The 25,305-nt window shown below is 33.1% G+C and overlaps 3 protein-coding genes and 1 non-coding gene across 4 annotated transcripts; 3 read left to right on the forward strand and 1 right to left on the reverse strand.

Moving 5' to 3' along the window:
- The first annotated feature begins 524 nt into the window (after positions 1–524).
- LOC109800707 (glucan endo-1,3-beta-glucosidase 7) lies at positions 525–4,505 on the forward strand. The gene is made up of 5 exons (XM_020361543.3): positions 525–776; positions 1,252–1,916; positions 3,005–3,340; positions 3,528–3,789; positions 4,178–4,505. Exons 1-5 carry the CDS (start codon positions 707–709, stop codon positions 4,213–4,215), a joined length of 1,371 nt encoding a protein of 456 aa, XP_020217132.2. The 5' UTR covers positions 525–706; the 3' UTR covers positions 4,216–4,505.
- A 198-nt stretch (positions 4,506–4,703) lies between these two features.
- Positions 4,704–4,775, forward strand: TRNAE-UUC (transfer RNA glutamic acid (anticodon UUC)). Its single transcript has one exon. It is a non-coding gene; the product is annotated as a tRNA-Glu (tRNA).
- A 1,415-nt stretch (positions 4,776–6,190) lies between these two features.
- On the forward strand, positions 6,191–9,757 carry LOC109800708 (guanine nucleotide-binding protein subunit beta-1). Its single transcript, XM_020361544.3, has 6 exons — positions 6,191–6,533; positions 6,644–6,738; positions 7,355–7,779; positions 8,762–9,119; positions 9,241–9,354; positions 9,497–9,757. The coding sequence occupies exons 1-6, from the start codon at positions 6,428–6,430 to the stop codon at positions 9,530–9,532; spliced, it is 1,134 nt and encodes a 377-aa protein (XP_020217133.1). The 5' UTR covers positions 6,191–6,427; the 3' UTR covers positions 9,533–9,757.
- A 1,342-nt stretch (positions 9,758–11,099) lies between these two features.
- On the reverse strand, positions 11,100–19,078 carry LOC109800104 (coatomer gamma-2 subunit, putative / gamma-2 coat protein, putative / gamma-2 COP). The gene is made up of 18 exons (XM_020360800.3): positions 18,889–19,078; positions 18,286–18,383; positions 18,136–18,186; positions 17,892–18,005; positions 17,588–17,788; positions 17,405–17,506; positions 15,414–15,521; positions 15,100–15,333; positions 14,599–14,849; positions 14,312–14,483; positions 14,069–14,224; positions 13,917–13,967; positions 13,638–13,778; positions 13,364–13,561; positions 13,142–13,273; positions 12,887–13,060; positions 12,475–12,714; positions 11,100–11,610 (listed from the first exon to the last, which is right to left on the reverse strand). The coding sequence occupies exons 1-18, from the start codon at positions 18,932–18,934 to the stop codon at positions 11,416–11,418; spliced, it is 2,664 nt and encodes an 887-aa protein (XP_020216389.2). The 5' UTR covers positions 18,935–19,078; the 3' UTR covers positions 11,100–11,415.
- Positions 19,079–25,305: the final 6,227 nt, after the last annotated feature.

The following is a 25,305-nucleotide window of genomic DNA, read 5'->3' on the forward strand; positions in this document are numbered from 1 at the left end:
TTAGATGCAAATAAAACATATTTGTATGATTGTATCAGTATTCTTTCTTTGGGAATCTTTTTTAATTTTAAGAAAAAATTCTTTATGAACATTACAGGTTCTGCTTGTATTTTAATTTTCTTTCTTTTTATGTACAAAGATTACGCCTTATATGCTTAGAATAAAGGGTTCTCTTGTTGGAACCTAAACCTTTGTGCGAAACCAACGAAAATGACCAATCCCGAATATCTTTACCTCTTTCAGAAAATAAAGTATTTAATTTACCACTTTTTGTCCCCATTCTGTCACCACAATTTCACATTCCATTTCAAGTAAAATAAACCTCGTTTTATTTTATGAAAAGAATATGATAGAAGCGAGATGGAAAAAAAAATTGTCTATAAAATTATTCATGTATAGTTATCCTTAAAGACAGCATATATAGGACCCATCTTAAAGTCGTTTTTTAACTGTGGATTCTTGAAAAAAGTCGTTTTACACTCCGACACACTCTTTATATAGTTAGAAGAACTTCGACTTGTACATCTTCTACTTCCTTATCGGCATCGCTGTGGTCATTTTTTCTCTTTCCTTTTTAGTACATTGCTTTTGGCTTTCGTCTTCATGTTCCCTCTATAAGAACATCTATTCATAATTTCATAGTTCTAACTACTAAACTCGAGCATAGTTGGTAGAAAAGCTGAACTCTTGATCCAAATTAACCACCATGCCTACACATTCCAAACCTTCATTCCTCCTCTGCCTTTCCCTCATCGCCAATGCAATATGCTTTGCTGGTGTGTTCTCTTAATTAATTCCACATCCTTTGTGACCATACTGTTTTACCTTTTGAATGCGCCTAATTTCTTTCTTTTCTTTTCATTTTTTTCTTTCATTTTCCAAGAAAGTTAAAAGCCCAATTACTTTAACACTTTCTGTGAATTTTCTATCTGAAACTTAGCAAAGTGGAACTTTGTACCTTTCTCATTCGGAAGTTAATTAGGAGGAACAAACAATATTGTGTTAATGTGTTTCTAATTATCAACTACTCTTCAACAAATTTTTACATCACATTTATTATTATTAATTAAAAATAATTATTAAATAAAGAAAAAAATGTGTTAAGAAAAATGTTTCACAAACTTTGATGGAATTTCTAAAAGAGAACAACCCTTCACTCAATTTTTGATTTTGATTCGGTTACTAAACTTTTCAATAACTATACAATGGTTTTAGCTTCACGGGTCTCTGAGTATCTTCTTTTCCATGCAGTTTCGCAGCCCTTCATCGGCGTAAACTACGGCCAGGTCGCCGACAACCTTCCGCCGGCTGAGGCCACGGCGGAGCTCCTGAAGTCGACGACCATCGGAAAAGTCCGCCTCTACGGGGCCGACCCGGCGACCATCAAAGCGCTGACAAACTCCGGCATCGGAATCGTGATCGGCGCGGCGAACGGCGAGATAGCGAGTCTAGCCTCCGATCCCGAGTCGGCGACTCAGTGGGTGAACGCGAACGTGTTGCCGTACTACCCGGAAAGCGACATCACTATGATCAGCGTGGGAAACGAAGTGATAAGCTCCGGCGACGAGGCCCTCATTTTGCAGCTTCTCCCGGCGATGCGAAATGTCCAGAAAGCCCTCGACTCCGTATCGCTCCGCGGCAAAATAAAAGTTACGACGGTGCATGCAATGGCCCTTTTGGCCGAATCGGGTCCTCCCTCTTCCGGGTCATTCGACCCGCGTCTCGTGGATACGCTCCAACAGTTGCTGGCTTTTAATAAGGATAACGAATCACCCTTCGCCATCAACCCTTACCCGTTTTTTGCTTACCAGACCGACCCGACACCCGAAACGCTCGCGTTTTGCTTGTTCCAGCCGAATTCGGGTCGGGTCGACTTGGGTAGCGGGAAGCTTTATAAAAACATGTTCGACGCTCAGGTCAGTAATTTATTCTTCCTTCACAATCTGTTATTCTTAGTTTTTATAATTTGAAAGAGATTAAAGTGATATGAAAAAGAGAAAATATTTTGTGTAATTTCATTACACATTAAGGAATGCCAATGTAATACGTCGAATTGTTATCCACATGCATGCTACTTGCTTAATAAAATGTTCTTTGCTTTGATCTGAGAATAATATCATCTTTCTACTACCCCATTCCTATGTCTAGTTGAAAAAACAGTCTGTCAAATTTTGAAAAAAGCATGATACGTAAGCCAAATTAAAAATAAAATAAAATTATGTGGTGGTGAGTGGAATTATTTAGTTCTGATAATAAATTATGATTGAACTTGTAAGTCTCCTTTTTAAATTTTCTACCCTTTTATTCCAAAGGGCAGCTTTATTCCAACATGCATGTTCGACGATGAGGTCGGCAAATTATTCTTCTTTTTTGAAAAAATATGTTTACATCCTATAAGCTTTATCAAACATATATTTGTCTTAATTTTACATTTTTTGTTTTCATAATTTATATAAGAATATCTTGTCAGGTCATTAATGTGAATATAATTTATCCAATTTTCTAGTATATAGTAAATCTTGACCTACTATCCATGTATAATCCATCATGCTACTTCACTATCATCTTTTTATCCCATTTCTCTGCCTAGTTGTTAAGATAGTTTGTCAAAATTTTAAATATATATACTCCCTAAGTCAAATTTAATTTGAAATATTTTATGTGATGGTAAGTGTAATTATTTAGTTCCGATAATAATTTACGATTGAATTAGCAAATTTTTCTTTATAAAGTTCCTGCCCTTTTAATGAATTACTACTAATCTTGTTCTTGCTTTTGATAATAGTACAGCAGTAGAGATAGAGAATCACACTGATGCATCTTTTTATTCTGCATGCTTTTGCTCACTTTTCTGTTTATATAGTGGTTCGCTTTTTAATTTTCATGCAGAAAGTGGTTGGATGGCGCCACATGAAAAAGTGAATAGTTTTTTTACTTCAACATGTTAATAACTAGAGTTGAGAGGTGAACATGTTAATAATATATGGATGAAATTTGATTGAAGGTGGATGCTGTGCACGCTGCTTTGAGCCATATGGGGTTCGAGGACATTGAGATCGTGATTGCTGAGACAGGATGGCCCTCTAGTGGGGACAGCAATGAAGTAGGAGCAAGTGTTGAAAATGCCATGGCCTATAATAGGAACCTCATTGCACACCTTAGATCATTGGTTGGCACTCCTTTGATGCCTGGAAAATCTGTAGACACATTCATTTTTGCACTCTATAATGAGGATTTGAAACCTGGTCCTGCTTCTGAGCGAGCATTTGGTTTGTACAAAACTGATCTTACCATGGCATATGATGTTGGCCTACTCAAGTCTAACACTAGTGGACAAATGGTAAAAAATAATAGAGTCTGTATAAATACACACAAACTTAAAAGAATTTTAGAATTTTTTTTTAAATATTTTCAAAAGTTCTTCGAAGTTTATATTTAAACATAACACGTATATGTATGGTATTGATTTTTTTTCAAAGAAAGAATTTCAAATGGTTTTGAGTAACTTGTAGTGTCCTTTTTCACAGAATCCACCAGTTACTCCTAAAACACAATGGTGCGTTCCAAAAGTGGGAGTGAGTGAGGCTCAATTGCAAGCAAATATTGATTATATATGTGGTAGCAAAATTGTTGATTGTGGAGCAATTGAAGCAGGAGGTGCTTGTTATGAACCTAACACAATAATATCTCATGCTGCCTTTGTAATGAATCTCTACTTCCAGGAGGCTGGAAGAAATCCATGGAACTGTGATTTCTCTCAAACAGCAATGGTTACATCCCAAAATCCAAGTAAGTTTTCTTAACACCTTTTTTTTAAAATAAAAAAAAATGTGGCAAGAGAACAATGTATAGTCCTATATACCCACTTCCAAATGCCATGCACTATTCTTTTTTAAAAAAAAAAAACACTACATTGACACTTCTCATTTTCTTTGTTTATCTTTTTTCATCACAGTATATTACTTGTTCTTTTCTTTCTAACTATAATAACATTTGGGATATCTAAAAATCATTTTTGTTTTAGATGTATAAATTGAAGAAAAGAGAGACGGGAAAAAAGGAAGAAGAAATAAAATAAAAATGATATGAAAGAAAATTTAGATATATGAATAGAATTACTCTGGTTTTCAATAACATTAATTATTGTTATCTAACTTGATTTTCCTCCTCTTTGTAGGTTACAATACTTGTGTTTATCCTAATGGGAGTACCTGAAAAAGGTTCAAGTAGATGTCAACTAAACAAAATATTTAATACTAGAATAAGGCTCTATCATTTGCCCTCTTTTATTTACGGTCTATTAATTGTAAATGGATGTCAAACCACGTTTATTTGTGCGTGGTATATCCTACTTTTAGGTGTCACAGTTCCTTGTTTCCTTCAATTATTTTATGAGCCCACTATCCTATATTTATTCAATTAAATGTGATTGTGCCGGAATATTTCCCATGTTGTATTTTGAGAACATTTGAAATGGTTTTAGTTTCACATTTTTTTGGTTCCAAGTGTTTTCATTTTTTACTTCTATTTATTAACATGTTTTAAGAACTTCTAAATAAGTAAAGGCATGAATTTAGAAATACCCATCCTGATTAACTTAATTTCATGGTATGTTATGAATGTCAGAGGCTTTTTGTTCAAATATACGTTGATCTGAAAGGAAACCTATAAGATAAAAATTATGAGTTCCATTGTCAACAAGTTCCGTTGTCGTCCAGCGGTTAGGATATCTGGCTTTCACCCAGGAGACCCGGGTTCGATTCCCGGCAACGGAATCTTTTTTAATTTATTTTTATTTTTAAAATTTTTAGTGCACTAGTGCTTTCTTGTACCATTCGGCTTTGGTCCATTCCACTTCATTTCAATTGTTCAATTTTAACAAAGTCAAACATTGAACTAACAATAGTACACATATGTTGAAAACCCAAAACAAATAATGGAGGAGATAATTAATTCCCTGGGCCTGGCCCTGGCCCATTCACAAACAAAGATGAAACCTACTATACTTTTAGTTTTGGGCATTTTCACACAAGGTCAGCTCCTAATAAATAGGGTTGTTTGTTTAACTTTTGAGTTTTGACATTTGGGATGAGATGTACATGCTTGAATTAATATTTGCAAGCATAATTTTGAATTAATAGGGTTGTAATGCGTTTACTGTAATGTAATTTATGATTAGATTATTTTTATTCAAAATACATGTTAATAAAATGAAATTTGTTTGTTAATCAAAAGTATTTTTATTTGATGTTGCTCTTGAAAAAATACTACCAACAGAAAACTAAACTATCAAAAGTAATTCATGTTGGTATGAACTGAAGCCCATTTGGTGTCTAACTTAAATGGAAAAATTACTTTTAGATAGTCAATGTAAAAAAAAATAAAAAATGTTAAACTCACAATCTTTGTAATGAGCTGCCCAATAGTTGACGCTAATTCTAGTAAGAAGATTTGGTCATAAAATATCATGTTCAAATTGGAGGAAACTTCCGCAGTCTACATTGACTTCAATTTGAAATAACATGGTAAGAAAACAAACATTTTCCACCCAATAATTTGATTATTAATGCCTCTAAGCAAGGTTCACATCATAACTCCTTGATATTGATAATCCACAATGCAATTTGGAAGTAAAAGATTTCCATCCAACCTTTAATAAATTAAAAGCAATTTTGATTCTTTAAATAACTTTATCCCAAAAATAAATTATAGATATTTATTGGCCATTAAGAGTTTCTGAATAGAACTTGTAAAGAAAACAAAGTCTTGGAAAGTCTCTATCCTTCAGCCCTCACCATGGTGTGAGATAGAGATTGGAGGCACTACAACGTATAGAGTAAGACTTTCGTAAGATCATTAATCTAAAGATGAGAAAAAAAAAAAAAAAAAAGGAAAACGAGGTGATTCTATTTTTCCATTTCACTCTTGTCGCAAACGCTTATTTAACTCATTAAAAAAAAAAATAACACTTCTTTGATATAATTTTTATTCTTTAATATTAAAAAAATTAATCACCTATATACTATGTAAAAAAAAATTACATTAACAATTAATTATATTTTTTAATTATGTCATTGTAAAAAATAAATATATTTAAAATAACATGATATAATTAAGAAATATAATTAATTCTTAAAAAAGTGTGTAAAAAAAGATATTTGATAATAAATTTTAGAAGAGGCCATGTAAGAAGAGAGATGGAGAAAAGTGGGGTCAGCTGAGTAAAGGATTCTCTCTCATATGCAGCGGTCAGAACTCAGAAGGGAGAAGCATCTCTTAACTTGTTCTTCTGCTTCTGCTTCTGCTTCTTCTTCTTCTCTTTCTCTTTCTATCTCTCATCATTTTCATCTCTTAAATTTCCATTCCGCACTCACAATGCTCTACCCTTCAAACCCAACATCTTCCTTTCTTCCTTAATTTCTCCCAAATGTCTGTCACCGACCTCAAGGACCGTCACGCCGCCGCCGCCGACACCGTCAACAACCTCAGACACCGCCTAAAGCAGAAGCGCCTCTCCTTGCTCGACACAGATAGTAAAGCTTCTTCTTTTCTTCATTCTTTTTTATGTTCAACTTGTACTATCATAGTGCCAATAACTTAATTGCCTTTAGATCTTGCTCATTGTTTGATGGGGATTTTTCAGTTTGTGAGTACGCAAAGTCTCAGGGTAGAGCACCTGTCACCTTTGGACCTACGGATCTCGTTTGCTGTAGAACCTTGCAGGGTCATACGGGAAAGGTATCTTTTTTCTTTTCTTTTCTTTTCTTTTTTTTCTTCTCCTTTTATCTGTTCTGATGTGTAATGTGTGATTTGCTCATTAAGCTTGCTTGATTTCATGATTTCATGATTTCAAGGGCATCACCATGGTTATTTAAGGTCATCTTTTAAACTTCTCAATATGCACTTACAATATAAGAAAAAATGAATTGGACCCTGGTTGGATAATAAATCAATTAGGTCATGCACAAGAAAGTGTTTATCGAGAAATTTATCCAAACATGGTCTTATAAAATCAGTTTTTGGACAAGTTAAATGAGAGACTTTTTATAAAGCCGCTTATGCTTAAGCTTATTTTAACTCATGAGAGAAGTTATTTCATTTTACTTTCTCGCTTTCTTGTCTTATAAGTGTCTTGTTAAAAAGTTTATGCAAATGGGGCCTATCACAATATAGTTTGTATGTCATTAAGTGGTTTAGGACTATAACTTATGAATGAAAGTGCTCCTTTGCATTGTGTCTCCAGTTCTGAATGATGTCTAGAATGTCGTGGATAGTACCGACTTTGTTGTGGATTTCTTTTAACCTTCAAATATTTAGATTTTAGGTTGACTTGGTATTCATTTCAAATTTGCAGGTGTATTCATTGGATTGGACTTCTGAAAAGAGTCAGATTGTTAGTGCATCTCAAGATGGGAGATTAATAGTGTGGAATGCTCTAACTAGGCAGAAAATTCATGCCATAAAGCTGCCTTGTGCATGGGTCATGACATGTGCTTTTTCACCAACTGGTCAGTCTGTTGCATGCGGTGGCCTTGACAGTGTTTGTTCTATTTTCAATCTCAATTCTCCCACTGACAAGGATGGGAACCTACCTGTTTCCCGGATGCTGAGTGGACATAAGGGTTATGTTTCCTCTTGTCAGTATGTTCCAGATGAAGACACTCACTTAATCACTGGTTCTGGTGACCAGACATGTGTTTTATGGGATATTACTACTGGCCTTAAAACATCTGTCTTTGGAGGAGAGTTTCAGTCTGGACACACTGCAGATGTACTCAGGTATATTAGTTGTTTGCTGAATTAGTTTGAACTTTGAACCGATGTTTGTTGTTTGAGTAAATTATTATCTCTGCTTTTGTATTTTGCATTACTATGCCTACCAAAAATCTATTATGCAAACCTACAAAAAGAACTCCTGTGTCTTCACACACAAAAAACTTAACTACTAACCCCAAAATACTGGCAAGACTAGCAGATTTGTCGGATCATGGATGTTTGTTTTATGGTCAAATATTATTCCTACCTCTATTCAACCTTTCAGTTGAGGAAAAGAAGGTGAGAGGACATTCACTTGCTGGTGCAGCGGCTGATTGAATGTTCTTGGTGTTCAATCATGCGTCTTTTCCCTTTTTCTTGTTATGCAAGTCTGGGAAAGGGTAGGATATATGAATGAAACTTGACCAGAAGACATTCGTGAAAATGTATCGGTAAAAGAATCCATTACTTGTTGGACATAATATTATATTGGATTCAGTTTCGGCCTTTCTGTAAAGGGATGTCTGTGTTAGGAACCCAAAGAATAACTTTGTTGATCGAATGAAACTAAACAGAAACAAGGAGAAAAAATTCTCCTCCGAGGGTTTCCCCTTTCTTATGAACTTGCTAATTGTATGCATGCCTTCTTCGCCGTATTTGTCTAATTGATCACCAGTATTGAACTGACTACTCCATCTCTCGCTAACAAATTCTCCCTTCCCATCTGTTCCAACTCCTAACAATCTGTGCAGTTGATTCCAAATAAAAGGGAGGCGATGGTAACTTTTGTTGTTTTTGGTTGAATAAATTAATCTGCAAAAGAATGGCCACTTTAGCCTCAAAATGCAAAGCATCTTCATAAACATAAAACTTTCTTTCTTTACACATAAATTATGAAATCTTGTTGGTATTTGACATGCTGGTTAATTACCAAGTTTCTTTTCTATATTTTTTGTTAATCTTGAATCTTTTCTTAGAAATATTTCTACTTTTTGTCCTCTCGCAGTATCTCCATTAATGGATCCAACTCAAGAATGTTTGTATCTGGTTCTTGTGATGCAACTGCTCGATTGTGGGATACTCGGGTGGCAAGTCGAGCAGTGCGAACATTTCATGGGCATGAGGGAGATGTTAATGCAATCAAATTCTTTCCGGATGGAAATAGATTTGGAACTGGCTCAGATGATGGAACCTGCAGATTATTTGACATTAGGACTGGACATGAACTTCAAGTATATTATCGACAGCACAGTGACAATGACATCCCGCCTGTAACTTCCATTGCATTCTCTGTTTCAGGAAGACTTCTTTTTGCTGGATACACAAATGGAGATTGCTATGTTTGGGACACTTTATTGGCAAAGGTACTTGGTGCTCTAGTGAAACATACAACAACTTCGGATTGCGTTCTTTCTGGTTGCACTATAACCGAAGTCTGCTTAGATTTTTAACAGAACATATGTTTGCTTCTTTGTTTCTTTGCAGGTGGTCTTGGATTTAGGATCGCTCCAAGACTCTCATGAGGACAGGATCAGCTGTTTAGGTTTGTCAGCTGATGGAAGTGCCTTGTGTACAGGAAGTTGGGACACAAACTTAAAGGTGATAATGCATTTTTTCCTCTTATTGAATAACTCTTGGGTTATGGGATTGGGATAGACAGTTGGGTACCAGTTTTGAAATTATCTTCTACAAGTGGTTGATATTTGTCTTGTTATATTTGCTAACAACTTGCCTCTTGCAGATATGGGCATTTGGAGGGCATAGGAGAACAACTTAAGCCATTGAGGGCTACTAAAAAACCCGATGGCCTTTGCAAGAATGGTCAAATTGGAGAGAATTGCGTGGTTATATAACCCTTCATTTTAGCCTTGCAACTAGTGCAACGGTTTGTTTATGCTCATGTCCGTTTGTCCATGTGTGTGATCTAGTACTATTTCCATTGTACTAACCGCTTCGGTAACTATACGTTAAACCAAAATGAAGTACTGTTTGTTTTCTAGTCTCTTCAGCATAGCATGCTATACCTATCCCTTTTAACTATGACAATTATACTGCTTAAAAGACCTACCTTGCCTGTCTTAAATCTTACAGCAAAAAATGGAGTGATGTTACAATGGAGCTAACTGAGTGTCCAGAACTATCTATACAATTTGTCAAATCAAGTTTGCCATGTTATTTTTATTACGATTTCAACACAATAAATAAAACGATACATTTTCACTTGTAATATCTCTAATACAAAAACAGTTGCCAAAACTTTGAAACTTTAAATTTTCAATGCTATCTAATAAATAACATGGAAACTTTGAAAGGATGTAAAATACGTCTATCATTCGTCTTTCTCTTAACACCTGTTCTAAAGAAGTTAGGTGAGTGGCCGTTATCAACGCTATTTTTGTCCTGTAAAACCATGATGCAGGGAACTACGAGGGTAACTTTGCATTAGCTCTGAGCCGTAAATAGTGTGATTATTGAATGGTGTGATCGTTGAATGCAGCTGTGAAAACTCTCTCAGACCCGCTTCTTCCGTAGCTAGAGCTATATGTTTATGTTGACCACAGATTAAGATGTCCAATGACCAAAGGAGTCTAGCAAAATTAGTTGAGAAAGGTGGAGCTAGTTGTGTAAATTGTGTGGTTATTTTAGTACCAGGTTTAATTTTCATAAGATAAAAGAAAAAAAATTGTCATTTTACTTTTAGAAATTGAAAGAATTACAATTTGCATGGCTCCTAAAATTCGAGGGGTTCTTTGATAATTAGAATATATATGTAGATCGGTGTATTGATTCTTTTTGAATTTAATATAAGCATCTTATTTTCATTTATATCTGGGTGTAGTAATCGCTCATAAGTTCAACGTGACGTGACATATCTACTAGAAAATAAATATAGTCGTACTAGGGATATAAATTGTAATATAAAATGTTGCAAACTCTTTTGTACTAAGATTAATTTTTATAGATTAAAAAAATTAAGATGTCCAATGCATGTGTAATAAGAAATTTCTGTAGCCAATATTCTGTATGCATCTTAGTTTCATTTATATCTGGGTGTAATAATTGCTCATAAGTTTAGCGTGAGGTGAGATATGTACTTGAAAATCAATGTAGTCGTACTAGAGATATAAAATTGTAACCATACATTGAATAATCTGATCGTGTGTAAACTTCTGAATCTATTTTTAGCCAAGTATAGAATAAAAAAATTAGGCTTTAGGATCATCCACAACACTGAATTACATGCAGCACATGACCACTGAACCATTGTGCACATACCAATCGTACAGAAAAACGTAGATTTTAAGAACACAAAGTGACGTATCTTTGGAACTAAACAATTGCTGTTTAACAGATAATACCCAAATCATTGAGATAACAAATATTTATGCAAAATCCCAAAAATTCGTATTACAGTTGCTACAAAGAAATGAAGTATAATCATCACCATGGAAATTTTACTCCAATAAACCCGACGTAATACTTGTAAGTATCGTTGCTAGACTAACAAACATGCAGTGGGTGACCAATAAATTGCATATACTAAGACCAAGTGTACAATTTTGCAATTCTTTACACACAGCTATCTATGAGGCTGCTAAACTCCAATCTCAGTAACAAAAAGAAAGGCCGAGTTGAGTCAACATTCCTTGACTAAGTGCACTAGCCGCTAGCCACTATCACATGGATGGTGTCGCTGACAGTTTCATCCTCGGATCTAACAGCCAGTTTCATCGCAACATCCTTCGGACCATCAAGTCCAAAAGACAACCGCACAAGCACCTTCACATTTCCTATGAATACACCTGACAATAAGCATGTGTGTGACCTTGAATTGGGTGGGACTACCTCGGTGCCCTGCAATTAGTGAACAATAAAATTATGAGAAAGATATCAGTTTCCCATAAGATAGCCGTGAATAACTAATGAACAGGCACCGATAAAAGATGCTCTATTCTTTTCATTTCAAAAATGCTAAGGTGTTATGAACTATGAAGATAGAGAAATGCTTGCAGCTCAATGGCACCATTACAAGCCAAATATCTAGATGATGACAGATTCAGATATGACAATTTTGAGCGCCTAAGAATCCCTTTTTAAGTTCTCAGGGCATACAACAGCATTTACTACATTCATACCCTCCTTGCACCTGAATTTTGGCAATGTTTGAAAGGAACTAGGCTGAGTGAGAGCGATAGAATCTTTTATATACACAAACGTATTTGCTCTATGTTAATAATATCAAACTCTCAACACTTAGGCTTGAACTTTGTGCCATAGGAGTAAGTATCTTACTCCCAAAGCACTTAAGAATTAAAGAATGTCTTCTAAATTCAGGTCAACTGTGCACCTCTAGGTGAAAGTGTGTGTATGCACATGTCAACGCCATTTTACATGCATACATGGCTTCATTGTGGCTTGTGTTTACCAACGTGACAAAGTTCAACTTCAAATTTTTCAAAGGAATTAGGTTGACCAAGTCTATATGCATACACTACAAAAGCACAGCTGAGTAATATTGACCTCAAATTTGTGTAAAAGGAAAAGGATGTCAACTTCTGGTATATGCTCTCTAATAATTCATGGAAAATGAATCTAACAAAATGTTACCTTGTTTTGCAGTAAATATTGAGTAAACGGCTCATGACCATTTTAATATAATGGGTCTGATCTCCTAACAACAAACATTTACCAAAGCAGCTATCAACATCATTGGCTTACCTCACAAGGCTGCATACCAAGAAGATTGATGACGACATTTACAGCTTCAGCCAAACTCTCCCTGGGGCCAAGACCATATTCATCCACTCGCTCACAATCAGGGCCCATGCTTTCCCATGCACTCCTGAAATTAGACACCCCCACTTTCAATATGTAGTCTGCTGTGACAACCTCCAAATCCTCTAGCTGGTATTCATCTTCAACACCATCATCTTCTGCCTCACCAGTGGTTGGATCAACCTGGTCAATATCCAATTTATGAAGCAGTGGTTAGATATCCAAAAAATATTTATAGGTTTTATTTCCACAAAACTTCCTGCCAGAGAAAACTGAAATAAGCCTCATGGTTGGGGGCCTAGGACTAGGACAGAGAAAGACCACAATGCTTCACAAGGATAAAGGGAACAAGAACCTCTTTAACAATAAATTTCAGAATGTTAGAAAATTTTCCAGCTGTTGGCAATCCCTCAGGCCTCTCAAATGCCACAAACGTCTGCCCAGGTGAATCATAAGGCAGAGATCTAAGAGGCTTTGAGAACACCTCAGAGAACTCTTCTGCATCCGAAGCATCCACAAGTACAATAACCTGGAATAGAGGAAAAAATTATACACAAGACCTGGAGTTGCATTATAGTATGAAATTGTACAGTATCTATATAGCCCTTACATCTTCCAATAATTGTTCTGGTATCGTGTTTGTGCAGTTGTATTGAAACACAACATGCCTATCAAAAATGTGTTTAACAACATTAACTGCATATTCTGTCTCTGCTTCAGTAAGCTCCACAGGTTCTGAAGACTGGTAGGAATAACAACTTCAGAATAAATAATACATATTACATTATATATGGAAAGAAAAATATAAAAATATAGAATTGAGTAAAATAACCTTAAAAAGCTTCCCAAAGTTTGCAAACTCAGGAATGGATAGAAGCAGCCTTTCATATGCATCTGCAGTAGATGGGGGACCACTAGGAGGAGCACCCAATCCAGTAGGCTTTTTACCAGCAGCTTTCTTCTCTGCAAGAGGTTGAGACTTGACCTCCCTGGGCACTGAATTAATATCAAAGGCCTCTTCTGAAGGCTCCTGCACTCACATTAAAACATGCAATATGACCTTAAGACCTTAAGCAATGAAAAGCAAGAAAATAGGGAGAACTTACATAGTTTTTCAAACTAGTTTCCAGATTGACAAGTGGGATATCAAATGACCCAAAGAGGAAATCTTTCACATCTTTATCTGTCTCGACAACTGAACCATCACCTCCAAGTGTGTTCAGATAAAGTGTTGCTCTGTCACGAACCTGCCAAGAAATCAAAATCATTCAGATACAAATCAAAGTAACGGCCTTGAAAATTAAACACCTCCAGAGTTGCAAATTGTATGATCTCATAAACCACATATGTATAGAGATGCCTTGTAAGATGCGACAAAAACTCACCTCATCATCACTGTCAAAAAGACACCGCCTCAGCAGTACAAAAATGCGGGGCTGCAAAGAGTAATTATGATATTTTAAATTAATACAAATATCAAACTAAACAGTCTAAGAGAAATTTAGAGAAAATAATTGATAACAGAGGGATGTAACACCTTTAATTCATCAACAGCAGCACCAAACTTTGCCAGTGTGCTCACAGCACTGGCCCTAACAGTCGCATTCTCAAGATGTACTCTGTTATAAATATAGCGAATATATTTGCTGGGATCGGATGTTTTTGGTCCTTCAACTCCCAGGAAATGCAGTATCTAAGGGACAATGGAAAATTAACAACTGAAGATAAAAATCCAAAGGCACGCACAGTAAATGACAAAGGACAAAACCAAAATTACTACCTGTGTGGACAAATAAGTGAATTCACAATCTTCAATAAACTCACAAAGATGAAGCAAACCACTTTCCTTGGCATCAGGGATATCTCTAATAAGAATCACAATTGAATCTACAATTGCTTTCTTGTATTCAAAGCCACCTTCTTCCCTAAGAATGTTACTTAGGAAATTCATCCTGAAAATGATAACAGAAAAGAAACCAGTAATTTAGACCTTTTATCTGGGAAAAACATTCAAATGATATAAGTAACTTCTGGGGGAAAGAAACCTATAGAATGACATGTACTCACAGAGATCTATATTTTAAAGGGAATTTCAAGCACAGAGATCTGATTGCTTCAACAACAACAATTTTGAACTCATCAGCAATATCAGACATGAAATTTGTAATTTGCTTCATAAGACGGTCCACACTTGATTCATTTCCTGTTTTCAATAGAGTAGTAATAGCAAGTGTGGCAATGCTTCTGTTCTGGTCAGAGATTAAACTTTCCATATCAATATTGCAATTAGTGACAGCCATTGGATGTGTCATTGCCACCTGCAAAGTTCAAAGCCATACTTAACCATTATAAACAATAATATGATCAAGTTTAACACTTCTTATGGCATTAATTACAATACTATATTTAGGAAAACAAAAAGACTTTTTGATTTTATATCAACTTCCCCAAAATCATAGAAGGCAAGAAAGCAAAATGCACACTTCAGAGTGGAGTTTGTCATGTATCCTGCCTCAAAAAGCATGAAAAGGTATTTTTACTAAATTTAAGAATCTAAAAAAGGTTTACCTTGTTCAAGGTGCGGACAGCCGCAAATCTTAAGACTGGCTTAGAAGAACTTAAGAAGAGCTGAAGAACAGTAATTGCGGGGGTTAATTCTCGGCTAGTTACTCCATTGAGCTCTGTAATTGCCCTGGCAGATTCAAAAATCACCATTTCTGACTTGTGACGAAGGCAACTCTCAAGAAAATCATAGAAAGGGCGGTCCCCAGATTGTGTATTATTCCCTGACTCACGAATAACCTGCAGATATCATGCTAGATAAAGATTACGCAAATAAAATATCATTTCAGAGAGAGCTACTTTTGAAAAAGAAAACACACCTGACTTGTATAACGGATCAAAAGGCATTGGGCCAAAGGAGAGCGAACATTTCCCCTGGTCAAGCTGGTAACCAGCTTGCTAACAGCAAGCCTATCATTTTGCCGTATCTGCAATGTTTTAAGCCACCGTGTGTCAGTGTGAATACTCTGTTTATGATTTATTTGATTTCTATGATAATGGAGGTAGGATCCTCAAAAGGCAAGTTTCAACTCATTTACCACAAGAGGTTGAAAGTATATAAACCTTCGCAAAACTCAGTAATAGTGAAACTTTTCACAGTGCTATACAATGCAGCCACTAGTAACTTACCGCTATAGTTGAAGGCTTGAAACTAAGAGTATGAATTGGAGTATGCTAAAGGTTTCAGTCACAGATGGCATAAAATCATATGGTTGAAAATATCAACTTCTGAGCTCAAACAGAAGTCAAATCCTTTGGGTAAAAATGCATTGTTATCAATCCCGAATAGTGGTACATAGCGGCCAGCCCAAAAAACAGCATAGGAGGCTAGCGGATTACAGGATTCAGGAATTTTTTATACAGTTTATATAATGTATACTGTATACATATAAATTCTCAAAAATGATAAAAAAAAAAAAAATTTACTCAAAATACATGACATTCATAATTAACAATAAAAAGGCATAAGTGTCTTAAGCAAAACATACAAATAAATAGCAATAGAAGTCATCAACCATGAGGCCCATCATTATTATTATTGGTTAGTTTATCAAACTACGTCGTTATACTTTACATAAATAAATAAAGTCAATCTGGAACCAAAACAAGTTTCTACCCGTCTTCTTGTAGCACCCATTCCAGCCAATGATTTTAGCTGTGAAATGTGCTGTGAAGACAAGGCACATCGTGAAGCCCATTGTAGGAGTGACAGGGGGATGCACCACGATGGTTCAATGGTGTCATTTGATTGGTAAATCAGCCAAAAGTTGTTATGAACCAAGGCACATGAATCTAATAATACACTCCTTTATGTAAGAGCCCTATGGGCTCAAAAATTTGGACAATGTACAAGCCCAACCACATTGTGATGAAATTGAAATTTTATTTAGAGGGAATAAGGATCAAACTCTTGCTCACTTGGTCATAGAAGCTTAGGTACCATGTCAAAAACTAACTACCCCAAAAGCTCAAGTTCTTAGGTAAAGATACATGATAAACATTAATATCTAGCAGGTTTGACACAAATAAATGAAAGACAACTTCATACTGAATATGCAACAAATTTTAAATGTGATAAACTAAAAAACTGATCATGCAAAAAGTACTGCTGGTACATATCCCAGTGGCAGATGAACCATATTGCAGCATTGATTTACTAAACGATCAAGAAGTAGCAGGGCAACAGAGTTTTGGTTTTTCAATAGAATTTATTTTAAACACCAAGAAACATAATTATTAGAATCTTAACTGCATGTGATTTGAATCACACTATGAATCTTACAATACATGAATGCATCGTTGTGATTCTATATCACCAATATGAATCACAATATCGCAAAATTCGAAAATTTTCATTTTTTTTTTTTACTTTAATGTTACCACTTCTTATCAAAGAAATTGAAATGTTTGATAAACTTAAACAGTTAAATGAAAATGGACTAAAGGAATGCTTTTGAACACACCTTATTTGATTATTAAGATCTCTATTTTTATTCTTCAGAAATAGGATTCCACACCGTCACTTGTTATGCACTAAATTTGGCTGGTCCATTGTGTTATTTTTAGTCTTCTAAAATAAAGGTATCACATACTAAGGTATGACTTATGGTGCTTTTTAAGTTTAAAATTATTGCGTTGAGCATTATACATCATTTATATCATGCTAGTTTTGATGTGTTACTGAATATTAAAATTCGATACAATTTATGATTCAGTATTTAAAAATTAGCCTGAAAGTTCATGATTTGAATTGCAAATTGATAAAGCACAAAAAGAAACTTTACAATATCAAACCATTCATGTGACATACCTGATGCAGCAAAGCCAGTGCATGAAATTGCACAAGAGCTGCCCTTGATTGAACAGCTTCCTGAACCTCATTGCTCCACCTCTTAACAATCTCAGGATTTGTCTGATAAGGGGGCATAAAATAAGCAGAAAATATATGGGGAATATACAGAGATTAGGAACTACAAATAGATTTTAAAAATACCTGGAGCAGATGAATGCCACTAACTAGGGCCGCACTTGCAACAACTGGATTCTTATCGACAATAGCTTGTTTTAAATATCGCTCAATTTGAGTAAGGAGAGTTCCATCCGTGATACGACAGAGCACACGAATGGCATTTGCCCTATACATATCAGTCTTACTATTCATGTCCTTCATGAGAGAGCTCGTAACAATAATAACCTATTAAAAAAATCGAGATGGAACAATCAGAATTTCAGTTCGTAATATACAGACCATAAATGTGAATCTGACTGGTAATGAAAATTGCATGAGAAATTGTAACCTCATCTGCAGAGGGAGAGAGTTCCTTTATTATCAGGTAGACCATTCTTCTTAACCCAAGATCTCGAGACTGGAAAAGCTTAGTCACAGCAAAGAAAACTTCTGTGGCCTCAACCTATGAAATTGCAACAAGAATAAATAACTGAAAAGGGAATAATAACAACTCTAACATAAACCGGCAAAGCCATTCTATACACAAGCACAAATCTCTATGAAATAAAAATGACAAAGGAAATCCCCCTGACCTTGGTAAATGTCTCCCCCTGATTCAGCAGGTATAAAAGTTTTGTGATAACCTGGAAAAGAAAAAAAATATAACAAACATATGCAATGTCAAATTCAAGCATCGAATAACAATAAAAGCATAAGATCAATGAATGAGTATATCAATAAACCTGTGAACATCTCCTGGCATCTAGCTGTGGGTCATTAAAAACCCTGGCCTCCTGAAGAACAGCTCCCTTTTCAATTCCCAAAAATGGAGAATACTCAGCTGATAAACAACCAACAGAATCAGAATTACTTAATGAATATGAGCACTGAGTCATTTCTTCCTAATCATAATAATATATGTATTCATAAGACACAATACACCAGCCCGAGTTAGCGACCAAAATGAGAAAAAGAAAAGAAAAAAAAAAGTTAAAAAAAATCTAGAGAATCTATCAAGTATGAACTCAGCAGCCATCTCATCACAATAAACATGTTCAAACAAGCAGTTGCAATTTGCACATGATTAGCGATCTGCATTGCAAGCTACATCCCTGGATCAATTAAAGCTTCTAAAACGACAATGAATGAGAGGAGAGCCAGAGCTGAAATCGAATCGAATTATCGTGATCTACGCGAACCCTACGGCATTCGGAATTGGAGAGGTAAAATAAAGATTGGATCTGGAAGCGAGAGTGATCTGATCCGGCAGCGGCAACAAAGGGAGAGCTAAAGGCAACGAGCAGATGGAATTGCGAAAGCGAAAAGCAGAAGAATGGAAGAATCACCTTCGTCGTCGCGGTCATCGTCCTTCTTCACGAGCGGTTGAGCCATGTGTGTGAGATCTGAAGAGTGCGCAATCTGAAGACTGTAGTATAGGTGCCTCTGCGCTGCGAGTGCACCACTCAAGTTTACAAACAACAAACAAGAGAAGAATGGCTCGTCAACAGAAAAAGAGAAGATGGCTTTGTAGTATGAGATTGGGTAGAGATACTACCACTGTGTCCTACCGTGTTACCCGGTGTAAGGTAAAATAATTATTATTACACCTTATGTTTTTCCACGTCTCTTTCTCCTATATTTACTCTTTTTTGTTTATTCACTGTCTTAATAATCTCAATAATTATATTATTATATTATTATTATTATTCAATCCTATATACTTTTAAGAGGTAATTTTTATATTAAACTAAAAATATGTCATTAACAAAAATCTTATTTAAAAATATATATCACTTAAATTAACCATTCATTATTAAGTCCAATTTAATATCTTTGAACTTTTTTTTTTATATTGACATTTTTTTAATTCTCATATAGGTGGCAGCTAGTCTTTCTTTGTCATACATTTTAAGTGCTCGGTAAATGGAAGATTACATCATAAGTCATCCCATTCTGGTGTTAGTTTATGAAATACTATTATAAATGTTTTAATTATTATTATTTTTTTAAAAATCATTGTTTGAATGTAATTATGTAAAGGTGCATCTTAATTCTGATTAATAAAAAAAAATATGAAAGTATTGAATACAAGATAAAATATATTGTATTCTATTAATCTAATATCTCTTTTTTTTTCCCTGCGATTTGAATGATACAACGTAGATTTTTTTTATTTCATTAATGAAAACTTTTATTTCGCTTCACATTATTTCATTATATTTTATTTGATTCCATTCATCATTAAATATAGGTTAAAATCCTTATTTAGTCTCTTATAATATTTTTTTGTTTCAATTTAGTCCTACTTTAATTTTTTGTTTCAATTTGGTCCCCAATAATTTAAATTATTACAATTTAAGACTTTCATCCAAATGATTTAAACGGAATTAACTATTGGTCACGTGGATGCTAGGTGGATGCCAAATTTCATGAATACACATGAAACCAGAACGGCCCGTTCTGAAACCAGAACGGTCAGTTCTAAAACCAGAACGGCCCGTTCTACTTGCACATGTTATGTGTTAATTTTGCAACTGGAAATAGTCGTTCCAAATGCAAATTTAACACATCATGAGTACAGTAGAACGGACCGTTTTGGATTCAGAACGGCCCGTTCCAGAACGCCAAATTCATGCATACGTTGACAAAAATGCCGCAATGTGATTCAAAAATTGAAAATAAAAATTCATAACATATCATAAATTCAAAGACATAAACATGGTTCAGAAACTGAAAACAAAAATTCAGAACATAACATATACTAAAAAAGTTCAAAGAAATTACTGAGAAAGGAAATCATCTGGGTAACGCTAAAGGGAAACCCTAAACCACAAAAATTTAGGTTGTACCTCCTCAAAAATAGGTTGTTATTGTTAAGGTACATCGTCAATGACTTCAAGGGGAAACACCGTCTCATTTCATCCTTGACTGTATAGCCCAAATGTTTAGCAATTGAAGTTATCAATCCCCATTGACAATATTACCAAATCTAGTATTTGAAATGCTTTGTACCTTGGGTTTTTTTTCTTGCACGATTCACAACCGTGAAATATAAGCATTGATCATTCTGGACCAAAACGGCCCGTTCTGAAACCAGAACAGCCCGTTCTGGTTACACTATTGATGTGTTAATTTTGCATTTGGAACGGCCCGTTCCGGGTACAAAATTAACACACCAAGAGTGCAACCAGAACGGGTCGTTATGGTTCCAGGTGTATTCAAGAAATTTGGCATCCAGACGCATCTACGTGACATCTACGTGGCATGCACCTGACATCCACATGGCCAACAGTTAACTCCGTTTAAATCATTTTGACGGAAGTCCCAAATTGCAATAATTTAAATTATTGGGAACCAAATTGAAACCAAAAATTAAAGTGGGACTAAATTGAAACAAAAAAATATTATAAGGGACTTAAATATATATTACAATACTTTTTATCCCTCTTTTAATTATTTAATTGGCTCAACTTTTTAATTGGTTTAGTTTAATTTTTTTACTGTTAAAAAGATTAATTTAGTCTTTAATTTTCAAAAACGATACAAAATTATATTTTCTATTCTATTTAGACTAACTAAAAGTTTTAATTCATTATTTACTTTATGACACGTGTATGGTTTTTATAACGACACTGGTGTAACTTTTACTAAGTGTTACACCGCTCAATAACTTTATATTAAATGTGAATTTTGTAAATCCAACCGTTAGATGGAAAGTTCATATCTCTTAGATAATATATGTCAAATTTTGTTAAAATTGAACAACAACTCGAAGGTAATCAAAGTGTTCATATTTTAATATATTTTGAAATGTATATATTACATCAATTTTGTTTTATGAGAATGACGTATCAAATCATCTTAGATTAATATAAAATTTGATATATATGATCTAAGAGATATGAACTTTCAATCTAACGGTTGGATTTACAAAATTCACATTTAATATAAAGTTATTAAGCGGTGTAATACTTAGTAAAAGTTACACCGGTGTCGTTTGAATCCTCCTATTTTATTTGTGTCACATGTAAAAAATTAACATTGTTAGTATAAATCAGATGAAAATAATAATATTACATTATTTTTAAAATTTATAGTCAAAATAACCAATCAAATAAAAAAAAAGAAAAAATAATTTAACCTTAAATATAACTCAGAATTTTTTAAGGTTTTTATTTCACTTTAAATAAAATTTACTATATCACATCATTTTTAATCAATTTATATTATATTTTACAAGTTTTTCTCTAATAGATAATTCTTATAATTAATCCACACTTTTATAATTTTTTATTTAAACATTATTTTTTTACAATTTAAAAAATATTTTAATTATTGTAATTAAATATTAATTTTATTATCAAACTAAGGATTGATAAATGATATCAATGACTCCTTTCTTTTGAAATTGGTATCAAGTTGTTTTATTTATTTTGATTTTTTACTTTCACTCTTATAGTTTTAATATTTATCTTTTTTTCCTTCCCCAACCCCAAAATCTTTCTCTCCCAAACCTTCTCAAAAAACCTTTTCATTTCTAAGCTAGTCCCTTTCTCCTCCCCCTTTCCGTTGGGGTGTTTCATGAATCACACAGAAATCATTTTCTTGCACACGGAGATCATTTCCTTCCTCTTACTTCATTGGATCCATGTGTAGATCAAGTCCATTTCTTTGTTGGGGTTTAATGCTCTTTCTTTCTAATGCATATATGGTACCATATGTTGATTTGGGTTTTCAAGTTTTATCTCAAATTTTTATTTTTTTCAATTTCAATATTCAATTTTATTTTTCCAGATTTTGTATTGGGTTCCATTTCAAGTTTCAATTTTTTTCCCATATTTTATATTGTTGTTATTTTACTTTATTATGATGTATTTTGAAATTACTGTATCTATTGAAGGTTAGAGTTTTGATCTTTTTTTGTTCAAGTTTCAATTTTTTTTTGTTTGGGTATGTGATTCCTCTTCTTATATGATAATATCATTTTTCTCTTAATGTTTGTTTGTGATGTTAGTTAGTAGACCTTGAACTAAAGAAATATTTTTTTTTATTATTTTCAAGCAATTCAATGTATCACATAATTAAATTCAAGTACAAATTGTTTAGAAGCATCGATTCTTGATGGTAATATACAACACAAGCAATTCGTGGTGGAGATGCTCTTAATTCAAAATGATCCAAAAAAATTACAATAAAAATGTTTTTATTTTTATATTTATATTTATTTACTTTTGAATTCAAAGCATTTGTTTTGTGAGACAATGTTTATTTTAACATTTGTGGATCTCACCTTTTGTCAATAAAAGGTGTTTTAATAGATTAAGAAAAATGGATATTTATAAACTAAATTTCACCTCCATTTTCAAGTGACGCGTAATATTTGTAGTTTCAATAAATACATAATTTCATTTCTTGTCCCCTATTATCATTATTTCTTGAATTTGGTCCCCATTTTAAAATTCTGCAACTAAAACCAAACAAGTAACAAGGATAATGATTTAATATTTTGACGTGTCTCATTTGTCTTTCATGGCAGTATATGATGTGGGTGTATTTGAAAAAATAAAATAAAATGCTTTTTGACCAAATAAATAAAAATTAAAATCTTATCATATGAGTAAAATTACAAAAGTTATAATTTTTATTTGTCACTTTTACGACATAGTCGTGTGAGGCAAATCACGACCACAACTATGGAGCAAGTTAAACATAAAAACATTTATCTCTTAAAGTTATTAGAGTTTTGAGTAGGGGAAGATGCGCTCATAATATAAGACACTAGTGTTCAATTTTTGTCTTATTTCTAAGTCTTTTAAAAAATTCATATCAGTAATTAAGACATATAAAATACATAATTATATCACATCATTTCTCAATCAAGTGACATCAATAACTCGGATATAAGTGAATTGAATTATAATTGGAATTTTTCATATTCCAAAAGTATTTAATTATAAAAATATAATTGATAAAAATAGTGAGAGAATTCTCAAATTATTTTTAATCTTGATATTCATACTTTACAATATCAAATTAAGATCAATAAATATTAAGGTAATTAAAGAAAAAAATATATATAAAAAAATATATAAAAAAAATATATATCAATTTCAATCTCGTTAAACAAAATCTCAAGTTCAAGTCTTTTATATGAAAAAAAAAACATGAATGAAAGGAGAAATATTATTTCCCTCTAAAATTCACAAGCTAAATTTTTTTACAAAGATTAATCATCAATGAAATGGATGAATACATCATACTAATAATATGGTTAAAAAAATTGAAATTAATAAATAAAATAATAATAATAATACAAATAAAAAAGAAGAATATAAAAGATAGAAAATAATTTATCTCAGTTATATTTACACTGAATCCCATATAATCGATCCTCAAATTACACTTGGAGATTTTTTTTATTAATTTATAAGAGTTTGTTGTGAAACAAGTTTGTTTTTATTTTTTATTTTTACATTAAATACTTAACTTTGATAAATTCACCCATGACACTCCTCATATTTTCACTTTAACTATCCATTAGGTATCGCAAGAAAACTCTCCTTGCAAATATAAATTAACACCTAAAACCACTATGGAAACCACCCTTAAATTTTCATAAACAAAAAGGTCAAAGACTATCAATACTAAAATATAAATTAACAAATTGAAACACAATATTTGGCTCTTAATTTTCTTTGAGTCTCGTCTTAATAATACAATCCATTTCTCAATAAATTTTCTCAAAATACATTTTTTAATATATTTTTTTTGTTATTACGTTGGAATTAAGTGGTAAAATTTAGGAGAGATTCCTAACGCTATCAATAAAAATAACTATTTTTTAAATCAACATTAAAAAGATATTTTTTCTAAAAAACATTTAAAATCATTTAAAATTCATATTTGGTCAAGGAATCGATTCCTTTGAGAAAAGAATGTAGTGCATATTTGGTTTCCATTTTGTAAATTAATTTTGTCTTCTTTCTCCATGTCGAACAGTAATTTTACGTGAAAGCTATTATTTATTGCTTCCAATTGAACGTGATTTTTCACGTTTGAACTCCAATCCAAACACGCACGTATTCCTTCAAAAATCAATTCATTTCCAAGGGAGTTGATTCACAGCAAATAAATAAATAATGTCCGAAAATCGATTCTATCACATTATAACTTAATTCTATGTCATTCAACCAGTGTCAACTAAGGTTAAAAATTCTATTAGGTTTAGAAGAATGGAAAGAAGAGACTTTATGGAAATAAGATATTCCTTTTTTTTGTTGTTTAATTCAAAAGAAAAAATAGAGAAATATTAAAAATGAATTTATTCTCATACTCTTATAATTTTAAATTTTAAAATATAAATAAATACATTTTAAATATTATACTCAAAATATTATATAACCCACTGTCTTCACTCTAAAATCTTTAATATTAAAAAAAATTAAAATTAAATGAAATTGAATATCGCTTCCTTCCGTCCTTTTCTATAAATTGAACCAAGCAACAATTATTTTTTAAAAGAAAAAATCTTTGTCCTATCCTTTCTTTCTTGTCTAATTTTTTTCCCATCACGGTGTAAAAGAACCGAACACTAATTATTAATTGAGAGTAAAAAAAATGAAAGAAACATTTTTTATTACTTTATTTTGTATTTTCATTTCCTCATTAGTTAATACATGGATTTTGAAATAAAATGAAAAAGAGTAAATGTGTAAAATAAATTATTGATAAATAATTGTTGACGCTGTTATGTAAGAGTCCCA

This window comes from Cajanus cajan, chromosome 8 (genome assembly GCF_000230855.2).
Source record: "Cajanus cajan strain Asha chromosome 8, NIPB_CcT2T_4, whole genome shotgun sequence".
Classification (NCBI taxonomy): Eukaryota; Viridiplantae; Streptophyta; class Magnoliopsida; order Fabales; family Fabaceae; genus Cajanus; species Cajanus cajan.

Bases quoted from the DNA above. Each gene is read 5' to 3' on its own strand.
- LOC109800707 (XM_020361543.3), top strand. From the start codon at position 707: ATGCCTACACATTCCAAACCTTCATTCCTCCTCTGCCTTTCCCTCATC. The intron at 777-1,251 runs GTGTGTTCTCTT...TTTTCCATGCAG, and splicing joins CAATGCAATATGCTTTGCTG to TTTCGCAGCCCTTCATCGGC. The intron at 3,341-3,527 runs GTAAAAAATAAT...CCTTTTTCACAG, and splicing joins CTAACACTAGTGGACAAATG to AATCCACCAGTTACTCCTAA.
- LOC109800708 (XM_020361544.3), top strand. From the start codon at position 6,428: ATGTCTGTCACCGACCTCAAGGACCGTCACGCCGCCGCCGCCGACACC. The intron at 6,739-7,354 runs GTATCTTTTTTC...TCAAATTTGCAG, and splicing joins TGCAGGGTCATACGGGAAAG to GTGTATTCATTGGATTGGAC. The intron at 9,355-9,496 runs GTGATAATGCAT...TGCCTCTTGCAG, and splicing joins GTTGGGACACAAACTTAAAG to ATATGGGCATTTGGAGGGCA.
- LOC109800104 (XM_020360800.3), bottom strand. From the start codon at position 18,934: ATGGCTCAACCGCTCGTGAAGAAGGACGATGACCGCGACGACGAAG. The intron at 18,006-18,135 runs GTCAGGGGGATT...GCAATTTCATAG, and splicing joins AGGGGGAGACATTTACCAAG to GTTGAGGCCACAGAAGTTTT. The intron at 13,968-14,068 runs GTGTTACATCCC...TACTCTTTGCAG, and splicing joins CTGCTGTTGATGAATTAAAG to CCCCGCATTTTTGTACTGCT.